At 40.0% G+C, this 18,466-nt stretch overlaps 2 protein-coding genes across 4 annotated transcripts in view; one reads left to right on the plus strand and one right to left on the minus strand.

Annotated features, from left to right (window-relative positions):
- Window positions 1–9,864, minus strand: part of LOC145985768 (clavesin-1-like) — a 51,155-nt gene extending 41,291 nt beyond the window's left edge. For both annotated transcript variants that reach the window (XM_083119846.1, XM_083119845.1), the window contains exons 1-2: window positions 9,746–9,864; window positions 7,323–7,481 (exon numbers count right to left, since the gene is read on the minus strand). In XM_083119846.1, coding sequence (XP_082975972.1) covers window positions 7,323–7,470 — 148 coding nt within the window. In that variant the 5' untranslated portion in view covers window positions 7,471–7,481; window positions 9,746–9,864. The remainder of the gene's footprint in view (window positions 1–7,322; window positions 7,482–9,745) is intronic.
- Sema2a (Semaphorin 2a) overlaps window positions 1–18,466 on the plus strand; it is a 1,542,453-nt gene that overhangs the window by 41,939 nt on the left and 1,482,048 nt on the right. The window lies entirely within an intron of this gene.

Here is an 18,466-nt window from a genome sequence, read left to right on the forward strand (position 1 = left end):
CAAGGATGAAGTTTTCGGATTGTATCCGAGCATGGAGAGCAACGAAGGCGGCGGTGTGGTTTGGAAGATTGGAAAATCGAAAGTTACCTTCGAAGGCAACGACATTAAAGTTAATTTAGGCGAGAAGGATAGTTGGAACAGGTATCCGGGTACGGTGGGACTGTGGGAACTCGTTGCCAAAAAGCAGCCGAAAGATTACACCGACGAAGATTACCAGAGTTACAAGGAAATTTTGATCATGACGGATGCCTTATACCAAAACAACGACGCCTCGCAGAATAGGGTCAAATCCAGCAGCGGCGAGAAGTACAGAAATCTCATCAAGCCGATATGGAACCAGGTGAAAACAGGCAGCGGCGTCAAACTCTACAACACCCTGCCCAAAGAATTCGTTTGGGTGGACGACGTGCGCAAGCTCATAGACAGGTTGTTGGTTATTGCAGGAGAGGAGACTGCAGGCAATCGTAATTTCTACAACGAGAAGGTAGGAATTGTGGACATGATCAGCACAAAACTTTCCAACTTCATCGTGAACGACGACAAGGGCATAGGTTACCTCATTAAAATTATCAACACGCTGCCTCCGAGATTCTGGAACATGGCCGAAGGAAAGGGACTCGTGAACGACATCATCAACAAGTTACCTTTCGAGATGCATTTACCCGGCTACCAGTACTGCGGACCAGGTACCAAACTCGAGAAAAGATTGAAGAGAGGAGACAGGGGTGTGAATCCGTTGGACGCCGCATGCAAAGATCACGACATCGCTTACAACACCACTCGCACCGAACTGGATGCACGTCACGAAGCAGACAGAAAGTTAGAGCACGCAGCTTTCGAAAGATTCGTCAGCAGAGACGCTTCGCTGGGAGAAAGAGTTGCAGCACTGGGCACCACCATCGCCATGAACACAAAACAAAAACTTGGGTGGGGTATATAAATAACATACAGTAAAAAAAAACAAAAAAAACACATCATGTCTGGTATAACCGTCTTGCCACACGAACTGTTGTGTAAAATTTTTAAACACGCAGTAAACGGAGATGTTAATAAACTTTTAATCATAGCGAGATCAACGCCGGAATTTCGCATCCCTTGTGAAATGGCTGTTAAGGATTATCTTCGGGAGATCAGTGGCATGAGGTGCGGTGATCTCGACACTCTTCTTTCGGCTGCAGGGGAAAAATTAAACAAGAGGATGGACGAACTGCACGAGGCGAGGCAGGGAAGAAGACAATACACGGATGATTGGCGTAGATCTAAACAAGAGACGGAAGATATTATCACGCACATCATCGTGTTTTCCGAAGCACGAACTTTTTTCCTCTGTCGAAAACTTGATATATAAATAACACACACACTGAAAATTTCTCTTCAATATGACGACTGAAAAAATGAGTGACTTTCAAGCATTAAAACAAATGCTAAATTTGTCAGTAGAGTATGTAAAAATTCAGGAATTAGAAGTGGACAAACCTTACACGATAACTTCCGGTTCAATTGTTTCTACCCAGTATGGTCCCAAGGCGCGTTTGTTGCTCAACGCACAATACAGTCTATTTTTACCAGATCGATACGCTAACATGTTATCCGACGAGAAGCTAGCTATTTTAATCAAGAACAAAACTCAAATCGTGTACAAGGGTACAAAAGAACTTCTTGGTAAGAAAACAAAGCACGTAATAGAATTTGTGTAACAGCTCTGCGCGAAGTATATCCTTGAAAAAAAAAATTACACGGAACAAAAAAATCTCAGAACATTTATATATAAATAACATACCGAAAAAAATTACACAAAACAAAAAAAATCTCAAAACATATATATAAATAACATACCGTGAAGATAACATATAGAGCATCAACATGAAGCCTAAAGGTGTCGTGTACCAGATACCATACTCCAATCTGAAAAATCTAGGTACCCTCGATGGTTTACTCACCAAAAAACAACGCGAGAAGAAACGTTCTTGCTTGATGAAAGGACACGGAATGAAATTACTTCTCAGCACACCTCAATTGAGACGCTTGCAGCGTTCGCGGAAACAGCAAAAAATCGGAGGTTTCATATTCAGCATCCCAGCCATCCTGGCAGCATTGGGGGCTGTTGGAAGTTTGGCCGGCGGAAGTGCCGCCATCGCGAAAACCGTCATCGACTCGAAGAAGAACAAAGCCGAGTTGGAAGAACAGAAACGTCACAACCTGGCTATGGAGAAGAAGGGGAAAGGTATAACCAAAAAACAAAAAAGCAGCCTCGATGCTTTGAAGAAATATAAAAAAAAGAAGAAGCCCTGTCCAACTTCGATATTGAATCTCTGATCGAACTGTTGGGAATAAAAAACTTCAGGGGTGTTTTCATGTCCGATTCTCTACCCTCTGCTGTGAAGAAAAAGGAGTATGGCGTGGTCAACCTGGACAGTTACAAAAATCCTGGTACACATTGGATATGCTACCTCAAAATTGACGATAACAATGCATTTGTTTTCGATTCGTTCGGTGGCACACCACCTGCCAGGTTGGTGAAGTATCTCAGTGTTGCCAACCTCTACTACAATGACAAACGCATCCAGGGTTTCACCGATGTTAACTGCGGCCACCTATGCCTTTCTGTTCTCGCATACATGTCTAAAATAAATAACCCGTCGGTGGAACATTTTCAGAAAGCATTGTGGAATCTTAAATACGATGGGCGTGTTCCATCTCACGAGCGAATCTTCAATCTTGAAACTCACGCTGCACGACGACATCGTCTATCCTAAATCCGTGGCTCTGCGTGCATTCTACAGCATGTACCTCATACCTAACGTCACGCAGCACAACAACAAAATTAGCGTCGGAAGCAAACACATTGTCGTCACGCCAGGTCAATACAATCTTTCCACTTTGCAAGCTCAGTTACCCAAAGGCACGTACCTTTCTCAAAATTCGGTCACGCACAGAGTGGAAATCGTATCGGCAACGGAGACCGTGGACCTGGGCACCATAGGAGAACTTCTAGGTTTCGAGAACAACACCAAACTCGAAGCTGGCATCAAGCACACGGCAGTCAATATTCCTAAATTTCTAGCCATCGAAACTCTGAACGTTCACTGCAACGTGGCGAAAGGCATGATCACGAAATCCTCGGACGGGGAGCTGCTGGGAAGTCACAAGCAGACAGGAATCATAGCTACGTTCAAACCCAGTTCCGAATTCATGGAACCGATCATCTACACACCCTCTTCGCCGATCTATTTTCCAGTATGCCGCAACCGCATAGACGACATAGAGTTGGTGGTGACAAACGAGAAAGGAGACGTGGTGGATTTCGCAGGTGCCACTACGACGGCCATCGTGGAGATCAACGTATAATAAATAACACACATAGTGAAAATGGAGCAAATCGAAAGTTACGAATTGCAATCTTTCCCTCCCAACCGTCGCACGTTCGCCAATCTCAACGAAGCAAACAGGGAGATCGAATACGACGTGGACGTAGGCGATGGGTTCGTTCATCCTCACAGAGCGGACCTCTACCTTCAATTCGACGTGGTGAAGAAGGAAAACGGAGATGCGTTTCCGCCCAATGCAAATTTGATACTCGTGGACAACTTCGTGCCTCACCTGTTCTCGCAGGTGGAGGTGAGGAAACACAACACCGTCATAGACAGAATAGATTATCCAGGCATCACGTCGACGGCAGTGGGAACATTGAAATTATCCAAAACAGACGCAGCATACTACCAGGCGGGAGGATTCGAAGCGGGGACCAAAATATCGACTAAAAGTCACACGGTGCTTTTTCCCATGCGTCTGCTGCCGGGATTCTTCTCGGACTACAAGGAGATCATGTGGAAGGGAGGATTGCGCGTCACGTTTCGAAGAGCGGCCAACGACAACGACGCACTGATGCGATACACCAACTTGAACGCCGACGGCACGCCGATAGCCAACACATTACCTGAAGCGGCCAAGTGCGTCATCCGGAGCATGGAATTGAGAATGCCGATCGTAGAATACGAAACAAACTACGCCCTCAAGTACAAAGCGGAGATCTTGAAGAGTCCGCAGGTACCGATTCACTTTCACGGTTACCAGTGCGTGCAGAAGATGGCGTCGGGAAGTCACATGGAATTCGACGTGACGACGCAGTTCAACAACATACAGTTCGACATGCCAGATTTCGTCGTCGTGCTCTTTCAGACCGGGCGCGATAACAACCAGGAAAAAAATTCCAGCATGTTCGACGACTGCAAGATCAAGAATGTTTATCTGAAGAATGGCAGAAACGAAGTGTTCCCGCGCGAGAATTACAACCTCGACATGACCAAAGACGATTACCTCAAACTTTACGAAGCTTACACCTCTTTCAAACGCGTGACCGAGGGAAGCATGGACATGTACTACACGCCCAGCGAATTCAAAACCCGCAGACCCATGTTCGTCATCAATACCACGAAGAGGAAGCAGGTGGTGGTCAACGATCGAACCAACATCAAGGTCGTCTGCGAGTTCCACGACGCGCTGCCCGAGGACACCGTATGCAGCGTTATCCTGATTGCAGAGAAGTCCTTCGTCCACGACGTGAAGAACGAGAGGGTCACAGAGCAGTTTTAACAAGTTTTTTACATTTTTTTCTTGCACAATAAGAAATTTTTGTACTAGCACAATCAGTTTCAATGGCACAATACGAAAATTTCACTAGTTCAGATCAGTTACAAATGTCTATTTCATTAGTTATCAGTTACAATATCTTTTTTGCACTATAGCACGAGAGACAATCAGAAAATTTGCACAAAAAAAATTTGTTGTTGTTTTTTTTTTTACACGAGAAAATTAACAATAAAATTCTTTTTTATCGTTTCAGATGCTGTCGAAACATCAAAAACACATACACACACACTAGAAAAAAAGCATGCAACTTTATTTGTAACACACACACATACATTATCCATCTTCATCAAAAAAATATTATAATAAACATAATTATTTTTATCTATATCTCACAATAAAACTCTATATCCAAAAATATTACAACATCAAAATAACACTAGAGTCGTTAGTACACGTTGCATGCATTACGGAGGTCCTCTGTAGGGTTTCATGGAAGTTTGGGGGGAAAAAAAAAACACGTGAAACCCTACAGAGGTGCGACTATCTAGAGTCGCAGCCGTTAGAACCTTTTTGGGTTGGGCACCACGCACCCTGGCGGGGTTAGGGGCCAGGAATCCTAAAAAACAACAATTATTTATTTGTTTGTTTGCGTCACAATACAGGTGCGCGCATATGCATGTGCAGCACATCGTTCCCGCGATAAGATTTTTACAAAAATCCCGATATACATTGACGCCCAGAACTTGGAAATAAGGCATATTCGCTCACCACTGTTGCCAGCTTAGTCTCCCTCTTTATCTTACGGCAACATTGACGTCTCTAGTTTTTTTTTAATTGCAGGTAGGTTGCCAACACACTCTAGTTAATAATGCTACATATTATACACGCACACACGCACTGTGTTGCCATCTCTCTTTTACGGCAGTATATATTTGTTGCCGGCTCTATTGCACAGTGTGTGTATGTTACGCCAGTGTATAAATTGGCTAAACCCTTATCAAGTAAGAAAAACTATAGGTAGGTGTTGGCAGCATTGTCGGTTGTTTAACTCTTCCCCCTCTCTCTTTTTTTTTTGTAAAAAAACCATGGTAGAAATACCAGTAGGTTGGCAACCTTGATTTATGCAATTAATTAAAGCAAGCCTCAAGCCTCAAGCAAGATTGCCAGCTCCTTGCCTTAGGTTAGGTTAGACCAAAATAAAAACCTTGGTAACTTTTCGAGTAAAATATTGGCAACACTGCAAGACAAGCCTCAAGCAGTATTGCCAGCTCCTTGCTTGAGGTTAGGTTAGACCAAGATAAAAACCTTGGTCATTTTTTCGAGTAAGAGGTTGGCAACACTGCGAGCCCCACCGAGCCCCAGCTGGCAACACTGCGAGAAAAGCCTCAAGCAAGATTGCCAGCTCCTCGCGTTAGGTTAGATTAGCCCAAGAAATAAAAACCTTGGTAACTTTTCGAGTAAGAGGTTGGCACTGAGCCCCACCGAGCCCCAGCTGGCAACACTGCGAGAAAAGCCTCAAGCAAGGTTGCCAGCTCCTTGTTTGAGGTTAGGTTAGACCGAAAAAGAAAAACCTTGGTTATTTTTTCGAGTAAGAGGTTGGCAACACTGTGTACCTCACTATACCTCATTTTCGGGCGTGGAATTCTCTTTGCTGTACTACTGGTGGCAACTTAAAATAAATTTGGGGGGTAAGGTTGGCATTAACAATACTTTATATATGTAATTATGTTTAATATTTGTCCCTTTACGTGAATTTGTGGGGGGGGGGAGTTGGCGCCTATGACTGTGTTCGCCGTGTAGTTTATGTTACTGACTGGTAAGTACCATATACAAATTTTCATGCCCAAACATCCTACATCCAAAAATAAGATCACAAATACCACACTGAGTGGGCATCAACCCCCAAAGCAAAAAGCTTAATTCTCACAGTGTGAAGTAAATCAAAAATATGTAATTTCACCTGCCGTTCAACTGCCAGTTTTAAACAAATAACAGTCGCTGGAAGTAAACGGTAGAAAATATATGTTTTAAGATAGAAATAACCATGATGGATAATTTAGAAATCTGCGTCACAAGACTTGAACAACTCGCGTCGTGCTAGTTTCTCGTTTGCACGCTGTGCCTTAAGCCCAGTAAGCAGCAGAGCACTAGGCGAGCTGCTTGTGTTTTATGGAAAGGGGGGACTAATTAAAATGTGGGGGAAGGCGCCCTCTTTTTAACGACACCACCTCCTGTTTCCTCTGCAATGATTACAATACCGCACTGCACTGTTACTCACGAACCAGATGACAAGAGGTTTCCCAGTACACGAGCGCGACCGACGAAGCCTCCTATCTCGTCTCAGTCCTTTCTTTGCTCCTCCTTTTACAACACTATAAAGACGCTGCTCGCTCTGTAATTTGTACGTGCATATGAGAGAACTGTTTCACAATACGGCGTACGCCAGATATAACTAGCATTCAGTGAGGTACAATAAAGCGTGTTTCTCCAGCATGTAATATATCCTGGAACAGCATGTCTTGATTGCAGAAAACATTACACCACAAACCACATCACATTTTATTCGAATTACTTTGATTCACAAGAAGTAGGAGAATGTACGATACGTCGCTCGTTTACCAATCCCATACTTGTTAGTTACGACAAATGTCTGAATTTTTTGAAACGTCCATGTATTCAGTGTACACTGTTATTTCGTATTGATAGGACAGAGAGAGAGCAAATATACTTACCTGTGACTTTTTCCCTGAATTCCGCAATCTCTTGCAATATTGTTTCTGGATTTTCGTTGAATTCTTCATACGCCTTCATCTTCCACTCATCCGGAAGCTGGTAGTCGAATTTAGAGGCACTGAACTCGCTGACCTCGTCTTGCTTCATCTTCCCTTACCCTAGATATATACATACAAACTGTTTACTTTAGTGCATCACGCCTGGACATTAGCTAACATGCCAGTACATGACATAAAACAACATTTTACAACGTTTTAAATCATGGTTCAATCATGTTTTGCTAAGTATGAAGTTGTCCATCCTCCGACATAGCAATGGAGGCTGTAAATACATTTTTGAATAAAACTTTCTATGTGTTTTATTTATTTCCACTTTTTAACAAGTTTGTACTATTTGTGTTATCATTCTTTACTATGTATGTTTTTTTCTTCTCTTTGTTACTTTCTTACAGAAAAGATTATGACCCCATTAAGCCTTGTTTCCATAACACGTAACCAAAACCTCAATGCTGACCAAAGAAGAATTTATTTTATTATAAAACATAAACTAAACGTTACGTTTCAACCTTCTAGTAAGGTCTTCTTCAGACTCTGTACCAAATACAAATATATTTGGTAAATTCTGCCTTGGTCAGCATATTGAGTTTTTAGAAAAAGTTGGTTGTAAGAACGGTCCAAGTGACCAAAACACAACTGCTTTATACCATGTCACAGCTAACTGTAGAGCAGGGCCGCGCATATCGGCAGAGGAGGAGGATGAAAATCGACTGGTGAAAGCGCACTGTTGCCAACCGTACGGTCCTGACCGTACATGTACGGACGTACGGTCCAGACCTTAGTCCGTACGCTAAATGCACGGCTTGTCAAAATTTGCTCTTGCAGTTTTATCCCTAATATTTCCCTAATAAATTCTTAAACAAATCGTACGGACCTGAAGACAAAAATACAGTCCGTTTTCCATGTGCGTTCGATATTATCCTTTTCAAAAGTTTGCAACGCTGCATAGCGAAGAAGGAAATCGGGAAACTCCCGTCGCCCATTGCACAATCCCGTTTCTCTCACTGTTCATTGGTGGAGCCGTCTCGCGTCACTACTTGCGCAGAGACTTGTTCTCATTCTCCTGGTCTACAGTTAGCTGATACGGAGTTTAATAAAGACTATTATTTTTATTATTATTAATGTTAGACTAACCACCAATGAGGTTCAATATGTTTAGAAAATTCGCCATTTAGTTAATGGTAGCCACACACTGCAAATTATTTAACACTTCTAGTAGAGTTTTTTAGTCGTTGGCTAAATTTGTTAAGGTCAGGCATGCACATGCACCTTAGACAGAAAATATTTGTAAAATGTTTGAAGTACGTAAGCAAAGATATTTGTAATATGTCATTACGACGCATCCTATCAGAAACGTCACACACTAAATAATAGAGGGTTAAATGATATCATTTGTACCTGTAAAAATTTGAACACTATTAATTGACATTTTGCATCTTTTAAAATGGAGATCTGGTATAGAAATGAAAAATGTGTAACACATTTAATTTGATTAATGTTAATACAATATTTCACGAGATGTTTGTAATGACACATTGTTATGCCACACTATCCTGTTAACGCAACAAAACCACAGGAACAGAACTTCCACAATACCTGTTGAGGCTTAATGTCATGAAGACACATTAAAAATTTTCGTTTTCCCAAAAAGGATTTTATGACTTTCAATTTTTCGAAAAAGAGTGGCCATGTGTACTTTAATAGTAGGGGGTTAAATGATACTATTTGTACCTGTATACATCTGAACACTATTGGTCGATATTTTGCATGTTTTAAAATGAAAATCTGCTGTACGAATGAAATATGTGACACGTTTAATGTTTAATGTTGATAAAACATTTTTCGAGGTATTTGTAATAGCTCATTGTTACACCAACTTATCCTGTTAACGTAATTGTACCACAAATACAGAAATTCCACAGTACCTGTTGAAAATTAATATCATGAAGACATATTAGTAACGCGACAAGATTAAAGGAACTAGTACATTGGACTTTTGGTGTGTTTAAAATAACATGTCTCCGGGAAGCTCTGTGGCTAGTTTCAACTCCTTGTGAATTGTTTGTGCTATTTTGTGTAATTCCCGTGCACTATGAGCAACAATGCGATGTATCTACAAACCTTATCTTATGTTTTTTTTTCCTGTTACTTACTCTCGTTACTCCCGAGCTGTTCAATTACGTATATTAGCTTTTCCGAGTCCCTTCATCAGTTTAAAGTGGCATAAAAAACGACCTAAAATATGAACAAATATTTCTCAGTAGAGCTGACATTTTGCTTTTTATCTGGAAACCGAAGTGTTTCCATGTACAAGTCAGCGAAATATAACAAATATTCAAATTAGTATATAAAAATTATCATATTACCTTCAGATAGGAAATTAACTGCGGAATGAAGAGACAAGAAATTGTCACTTCTTCAGTAAACTTTCACGTAGGATTGTCTCCAGCTAAGTGATAGTATTTGAACTTATACTACAGTTTCACATGTGCTCGGTGCGTTGGATATTCTCCAAAAGATAAGACGCCTCCTTTATAAGTGTACGATCTTATGTTCTACATGATACATCTGCGTGTGCGTAGGCAAGGCCATTTTTTCAAGAATTAGGGTGCAAACTAAAACAGCAGTTGCGTCGTATAACTCTGCTTTCTTTCAAAACGATTATATTACTGTGTGTGTGCACGTGCGCGTGCAAAGTGTGTCATACCCCCCCCCCCCACACACACACACAAAAAAACACACACACACACAGGGCCGGATTAAGACGACGACGACGTCCCCCCCAATTTTTTAATTTAGATCCCTCCCAGAACCCACGTGCCAATTAATGCCTAATATGTAAGAGTTGGAATTTCTCCCAGGATATTTTCCCTCACACCTTCGATAATACCCTTAATCACTTTCTTTTCTTCATCTAATGGATTAAATATGGTGCAGTAAGGTGTACATTTTTTCCATATATTTTGGAAAATATATAAATGTTGAATTTTATATTATTTGAAATCCCCAGAAATCTCGATGACGCAGGTTGCGCCATAATCCCCCCTGTGGGCACCCCTGATACATATGTGTGTGTGTATATATATAATATATATATATATATATATATATATATATATTATACACATACTTGGTTATATATTGTAATAAAAATAATACATACATACAGTACAATGACATTAAAATATTTTGCCTTGACCTACAAAGGTTATTTCTGACACTGAATCCTGCTCAAAGAGAATTGAAATGATCCAGAAACAATATGATAAAAAAATACAAATCATGTCATATTTCACTGCATACTCTTCACTTTCAGGTAACATTTTCCAAATTTACCCCAAGTACGAGATTTCTTTCAAAATTTTCTAATGTTATGTAAGCAGGTTTTACACATATATCGTAGATACATTAAAGCGCCCTGTTACACAATTATTCTAACAGATTATTTTAAATAACCTGCCTATTGCAGATAACTTCCAAGTGTGATTATCGGAAAATGTATGCTGTTCTCGGTCTGGATTCAACACTGAGCCAATCGTCTAGGTACAGTACCTTCCAACTTCTTCTCGCACCTGTGTCCTGATTGACGATCCGCAGCGATTACGATACCCACTTGCGAAATTCCTTTATTTACGCTTTTGAACATGAAAATAGATGTATTGATTTTTAATACAGCGTGTTAAAAAAGTGACGCAACCTCATGCTTTGTTGGTAACATCTCACAGATCACATTGAAAAGTAAGTTTGGAAATATACATGTGGTTCGTCGTTGGATTGAAAAATCAAATAACTGTGGCACGGTAAAATGCGTGGAGGATATAACCACTTGTGTGAAGAACAAAACGGTGGTCACTTCCAGCATTTAATGTAAAAAAAATGCAATAAGAAATGTTTTCCAATAAGGTTGCGTAACTTTGTGAACACCCTTTACAACACATAGCCAAAACATGAGTGCCATCTACATAAGTTTTAGTCCAGGATATTACATAAACAGTTATAACTTATTAATTGGTACAAAATATTCAGAAGTACACAAAAAGTGGATTACCCAACACTACAGGAAAATGTACGTGGTAACGTCGTCGCCTTGTAATCAAGGGATCCCGGGTTCGATACCGGTGGAGGCACATTGTGGTTCAAACTATAGGTCCAGTCCCGATTAGCTTTTCTGTGCACTCGGTGGACAAAGTCAGACAAGGAAATATACAATATAATATGTAACGCAAGAGAGAATATTTTTTTTTACAACAAGGCATTCCAGTAACAGATTACAAATGGTGACGTCATCAAACGACGGATCATACCAATGTTGTACAACTTGGCAGATCATGTGATGAAAAAGAAAGTGACTACTTGGTGGTAACTTCGTATGCAGCAGAAAGTAATGGTGGACTTCGGAAAGCTATTTTTTCCTCAGCAAAATCATATGATCTGGATAGCACTCCTGTAGGGCAAGACAACGTATTTTATTTCAAAGATATTTACGATTCTTTCTTGGTAGTCGTGTACCATGCAGACGCAGTCGTTTTCTTCTTCCTTGAATTATGAATTAACTTAGCGGGATCAGCGAGAGATTAACAATTACTGATACGCTCAACCATATCAGAGAGCAACGCCTCCATCATCCTGGTACATATCTCTACCTCTTCACTGCAGACCAGTTGCTTCCACTTCAATAACCAAATCAAAAATGATCTCCAATATTCATTCCGATCTTCTCAGATCTGTTCAGCCTGCTTAGATACAAATTCCTACAAATACTAGGATACTAAATATAAGCTTTGATTGATTAATTGATTTTGTTCATTTTGCTACCTTTTTCTGCCACTATGGCTAATCGCGAAGATGAGGATGAGTGATGAGAGAATGAAATTGATGGAGGGATACTCGCAAAGAACACCCTACGCCCATGCCAGGATATCAACCCGGGACCCCTGGCGTCTTAGCGCGGTGTGATAACCATTCCGCCACGGAGGTCGGCTAAATATAAGCTGATTTGACTCGTCGGTGAGTAACTGCTGGTAAACAGTGAGGTACCAAACTTGCAGTTTCTGATTAGTAATTAGTAAATCTCTTGTTTCTCATTGTATAGTAAATGTAGCTTCAAATGTGTTTCATAATTAAGATTAGGTTAAAAATGTAAGTATGTTTATAATTTCTAGGTATTTATCATCACAATTTTTCCTTTGTTTTCCAGGTATGTACGACATTACCATGAATTTAAATGTAAATTACCAGACTTATTGAGTTGGTAAGTACCTCTTTGTGCCAAAATACTAATTCGAGCATGTGGATGTTGCTGGTCACGTATGGTACATTCTAAATGGACACATTGCATATGAAATAGTCCGTAACTGGGATGGTACAGAGAAAAAATGGTTTCTGGCATTCAATGTAGAGACTGGTCCGAGAATGAGACACCCGTTCAAGACCAGACACTCGGCAAGGAGCGGAGGATACGTTTATTTTCAAGGGGACAGCAACACTTTGTAAAAAAATCACTTTTGATTTATTGAGCGACATATTTTTCTCTGATCATGTTATTCCTGCTAGATATATACTATATAGCTATTAATATCTATAAGTAGATCTTCATCATTTGCAAATATTCTAGTCATCAGTGTTCGGATGTTCTTTATATTAAGTAAAAAAATATCCGTATTGGTAGCACGGGCACCCGGATTAACTTGTTATTAAGGGCTCTCATGTTTTGATTTCCGGTTGAAGCACATTGTGCAGTGGCTCTGGTATCGCTTTAAACTACAGATCAAGTCCGAATTTTCACATCATATGAAAATGGACTTTAGAAAGGCTTCAATTTGCCGTTACCGACAGTGATACATAAGTTTGCAAACTTGGGAAGAGATTGCAGTTGGGTCGAATTGCCGGAAAATATTTCACTTCCGGCGGAGAACATGGCCTTTCGGGTGCCATTACTACATTCCTTCCTGAACCTAAAACGTCCCAGACCCCAAGTTTTTAAGCCATCGTTTGTCTCTAAGGACGTCATCAAAATGGCGGTCATGACGAAAATTATATTCCTGAAACCGCAGTTATTTATCATTCATAGCATCTTATTTTTACATAATTTGCAGTTTATAAGTGTATTATGATAATAAGAAATTATGCAGCGTGTACTCCTTCAGCTGCCTGCAACTCGCTCTCTCCCCTTCTCCTTGCTCCAGAGATTCCTAGGAAAGAGTATAGTACAACGACGAATTCTGATGCTGCTGTCTCATAGATGTAGTCTACTCTGCCTTTGTCGATTCTGTGTTCCGACGATATCCATACTTGGTTGCAATTTTTGCACAGAGAGAGAGAGAGAGAGAGAGAAAACAGATGTGGTGCATAAATGGTAATTTTGTATGTGTCTCTTACGGTGTGACACTTATGTCGACATCGAAATAAGATGCAAATCAAATCAAATCAGGCAGGAGTTGACCCTCATAGTCATCGATTTTGATAATATTTGATACACAGCTTTGCTTTGCTCCAACACCGACACCTACAAAAGAATTTTGCTGAAACCATGCTCTTGTAGGACAAAATGGGCAGGATAAGTTGACAAAATCAGATCTGCGTCCGTCTATTGTTTTAAATTTGTTTTTGTGAAGTTCGTGGGTGCCCTTAATAAATATGTAGAAAATGGTACAATTATAATAAGTTACCAAAGCTTCCACTTGGAACCTGGGATACTTGACGTCGTACCTGAAAAGAACAAACCTCAATTAGTTTCCAACTCTTCAAGCTTCATTCACATTCTACGTTTTACATGCTTGGAGATCGTGACATGAAGTCAAAAGTAACTGCCGGATAGAGATTTGGCATGTAGCCTGGCGATTTTTTAACCTGAAAGCATATGATCTAGATAACCCTCTGGCTCATTAGGTCAAGGTCATGTTTTTATTTTCTAAATGTCTGGTATGCATGTAGCATTTGCGAAGATGGATGCAATTATTTCTTGGCAATCTTTGTTGAGATGCAGACTCAACAATCACCGTGCATTCTGTTTAATTATGTTTTGTGGCGTTTCTAGTTTCGAGACTATATTAGAGTAAAAAAATAGCACAATGCACTTCTATTTCAACAAAAGGATCTACATAAAGTTTATTGTTCCGGCCCCCGTAGCGGAGTGGTTAGCACATCGCGCTACGAAGCCAGGGGTCCCGAGTTCGAATTCTGTCCTGGGCATGGATGTTTGTGTCAATTTCATCATATCATCATTCATCCCTATCTTCGCAATTTTACCAAAAGTGGCACAAAAAGCGAAGTAAAATAAAGCAAATCAATCAATCAATAAAATAAATTGCAAATATCAGTCAATCTATACACAAAAACTACTGGAAATCCAAAGTTAGAAGTTAGTGAATTAATAGTGCTAATTTGTACTACGAGCTCGTAGCTTAGCGCGTCATCTCTCTAGGGACTTAAAAAAAAGCAATGAAAAGTCAACAATCAATATCTCATAAATAAATAAATATATAATCGTGCCAATACTCGCACACAAATACCTATAAATTACCAAGCTCATACGCTCTAAATATTATTGTTAAACCTGTTAATTGATACAGTGCCTTTCACGGTCAAGTCGCCCGTTCAGCGGCGCACTAGCGCTCTGGGCAGTTACTCGTAGATCGCGTATGCCGGCATTTAGACCCACAGCTTAAGCTGAACTTGGCACTGGACGCTTCAGTGCTTCAGTATCCAGGTAGCTGGTGTCCAGTTTGCACGTGTTTGTGAAGTGTTGAGGTGTTAACAAGTGTTTTAGATTGGATTGATTTGTTGTTTTAAGTCCACTTTATGCACAGTAAGGCTAATCGGGACTGGACCTACATCTTAAAGTGGGATCCGAACCACTATGTGACTCCACCGGGAATCGAACCCGGGACCCCTTGATTACAAGACGACGACGCTACCACTGCGCCATCGGGGAGCCCCTTTTAGATTGTTTTGTTTTTTAGTTTACTTGTTACTGGTGCTTTTCTACAGTCTAATAATGCCACGCTATACGCACAAATTAAAACAACGAATTTTTATGTACGTCTCTTACGAAATTACGAATTTTTATTGGGAAGTTAGAAGGCATTTTGCAACAAAATTCCCAGATGTTCCTGCTCCACATAGAAACAGTGTTGGAAATCTTGTGAAAGAATTTCGGAGACAGGGTCTGTTCTTGATAAGAAGCGAATGGTAAAACTGGGTGTGGTAGACGATATTGGAACAGGATTGGAACATACTCATCAAAAATCCCTCCGCCGCCTTACACAAGAAACAGACATTTTCGTGACGTCCGCGCGGCGAGATACCAAGCTTTTAAACCTGAAGCCATGCATTCGAAGAATCGGAAGAAAATATTAAGAGAGAAATTGAAGCAATTTCGGAAGAGGAACTGATACGTGTTAGAGAAAAATTCCTACAAAGATTTGGATGCAGGAGGACATAATTTCCAACACCTCTTGGAGCAAAGTATGTGTATTGTAACTGTCAATGTATTTTTATGGGCTTATTTCATTACATTACATAGCTAGCTGTTCCGGTTACGCGGATGTTGCATCCAGTTTGCCGGCAGACGCGCTCTCCCACGGGCACTTGACCGAGAAACGCACTGTATAAACAATAGAACTAATGAATGCATGCATGTACTTATTAATTAGAGTTAATTAGATATTATTTTAGATACAAATACAAAATTTGTTACACAGAGAAGTCGGAGAAATGTAGATTTGGTCTGAGGTCGTGCTCCTACCTGGTAGCATTGGCTTGCAGCTATCTCCATATATCTTTAAAAATTTTCCGGAGCCCCTTAGGCTTAGAGCCCGCCCGCCTGTATGTTACGCCCCTGATTTGACGTATTATAACTAACTAGAATTTAAAGCCAGATAAAAACAGAATATTTTCATTTTATTGCCTACAAAAATTAGCCTTTTCCATATTTTTTCCCTCACTTCTATTTTAATAAATTTTTTGTATCAACCCCATTAGACGCGAGGCCTAGGGCGGTCGCCCACTTCTTGCTACGCCACTGCTTCTTTGTATTTGTTAGTATTTGTTTTCACATACTACAACATTCTTTTCTTTTGGTTTTAGGTATGTACTACTTTACCTAAATAAATTAAATATAATTCAACAAAAATATGAAGTTGGTGAGTACTCTTTGCGTGCCCATGTGTGATCCTCAACGAGGCTGGAAGGGAGGTGCAGCATCAGACTCCTTGGTATAGGTGCATTTCACCTACGTCACAAACTGTTGCATTGTGGATGAGAGCAGCCATGATTAAGGCCAGTTCTTGTAAGCATATGGGCGGGCCGGAGATACTAACACAAGCATTCGTGACTTAAAACAAACGCGCAGTGGAAGCAGATGTAACGAATGTTATGTGGTGGATATTTCCTTGCAAACGGCAAATAAAATTGGCCGCAAACATGGCGGCTGTGCGCATCCTGACGTCACATGAAACCCACATAGAATTCAGTGGCGTCACCTGACCCTGAACTTCAGGCGTTGGCAAAGAAGGAATGTTAACCTTCTCATTTCTGTGAACCAATATTACAAATTTTCTCCGTACCTTTTTGATGTAATTTTATAAATATTTAGAAAAACAATTAAATTACATAAATTATTTTAAATGAAGTAAATACTTCATTTAAAGTATTAATATATTTGAAGGGTAAGGAGGAAATTAATATGTTCAATACTTCGCCATACAATTAATTTTTAAAGCACGAGTTTGCAACCAGAGAGGTTGGTGGAACTCCTATCACCCCAAAAAAACCCGTGGACATAAGAATGACCCGTTCAAATAAAAAATCGCTAAAATGCACATGCACATTTCCGGTTTTTCCCGTTACCCTTCATTTATCCTTCCAAAGAAGTAAATTTTGAAAAATCAACTGCTCATTACTTAGTTACTTGAATTCCAGTCTATTCTTCTTTCTTTAGAGAGAAATGCGCTGATCACCGCCTCATAAAATTTGGATTTATCCCCTTCTCGCAGCTTAGAAAGTAATTCTTTCTAGATGGAGATAAGACTTTAATTCGTCATCCGGTTCTGAGTTTGAGTAGATCGGCAGAATGTGTGGATCCTCTTCAGTGATGAGAACGATCTCTCGATAGGTGACGTCGTGGAAGGAATTGTTGCGATCAACACTGCTAATTTATATATTTCCGTAAACCCACCCACTAGATTCGTGTCCAGTAGATAAATTACAATCTCAATTGGTGTTTTCTCTGATTCTTCAGTGGAAGCAAACCAAACCTAAAGTTCTGCAGTTTGGTTAAATTAAACAGACTGCCATAAAGTTCCTGCAATTTATGTACGAGATGGTGAGGAAAGTTCTCTCTTTTATTCAAGTAGCCCCGTTTTGTGGGATTTAGTAAATCAAAATATTGCAATTTTTCAAATGATGCGAGTCTAATTGTTATCTGGTTGCTGATATTATCAATGATTTCAAAGTAAAGCCTCCGGCAGTGGTCTTTCTGTGATTCGTTGTTCAGTCGCCTCCTTTTCATTTCAACAACCTCTTCCTCTTCTACTGCACCAGTTATAGAATTCCATAGTGTTTCGAAATTCTCACTTTACTTTTTCAGCTGTTGTTGAAATTCAACAAAATATCAACATTTTTAGACTGCAATATACTGAATAATACGTCTGAAAAGGCAATAAAGTTGGATAAAACCTTTTTTAAAAATAAATTTTCGAAATACTTCAGGAAGCTAGAAAATCCTCTTGAAATCATTGCAGTCAAATGATCGAAGTCTCCACTTTCACTAACATGATCAAAAAAACATAATCAGCGCTTCTCTGTTGTCACTGACTGTCCACACTAGCCTAGAGGTAAAATTCCATCTGGTAGGAGCTAGTGACGGGAGTTTTCTGAACATGAAAGCAGAAAGTTCGTGTAACCTCTTTGGAGAAGGAGAGAAAAACGTAGACAATGATTTAAGACCACAAGAAAACACCTTAAGCTCTTTGTTACATTCTAATGATTGTTTGCAGCACCAAGTTCATGACATGAACATAACAATGCGTAAAAAAAGCTTTCGGATACTTTTCCAAAACTTTGCTTTGAAGGCCATTCAAATGACC

The sequence above is a fragment of the Lepisma saccharinum genome, chromosome 3 (assembly GCF_977018435.1).
Source record: "Lepisma saccharinum chromosome 3, izLepSacc3.1, whole genome shotgun sequence".
Lineage (NCBI taxonomy): Eukaryota > Metazoa > Arthropoda > Insecta > Zygentoma > Lepismatidae > Lepisma > Lepisma saccharinum.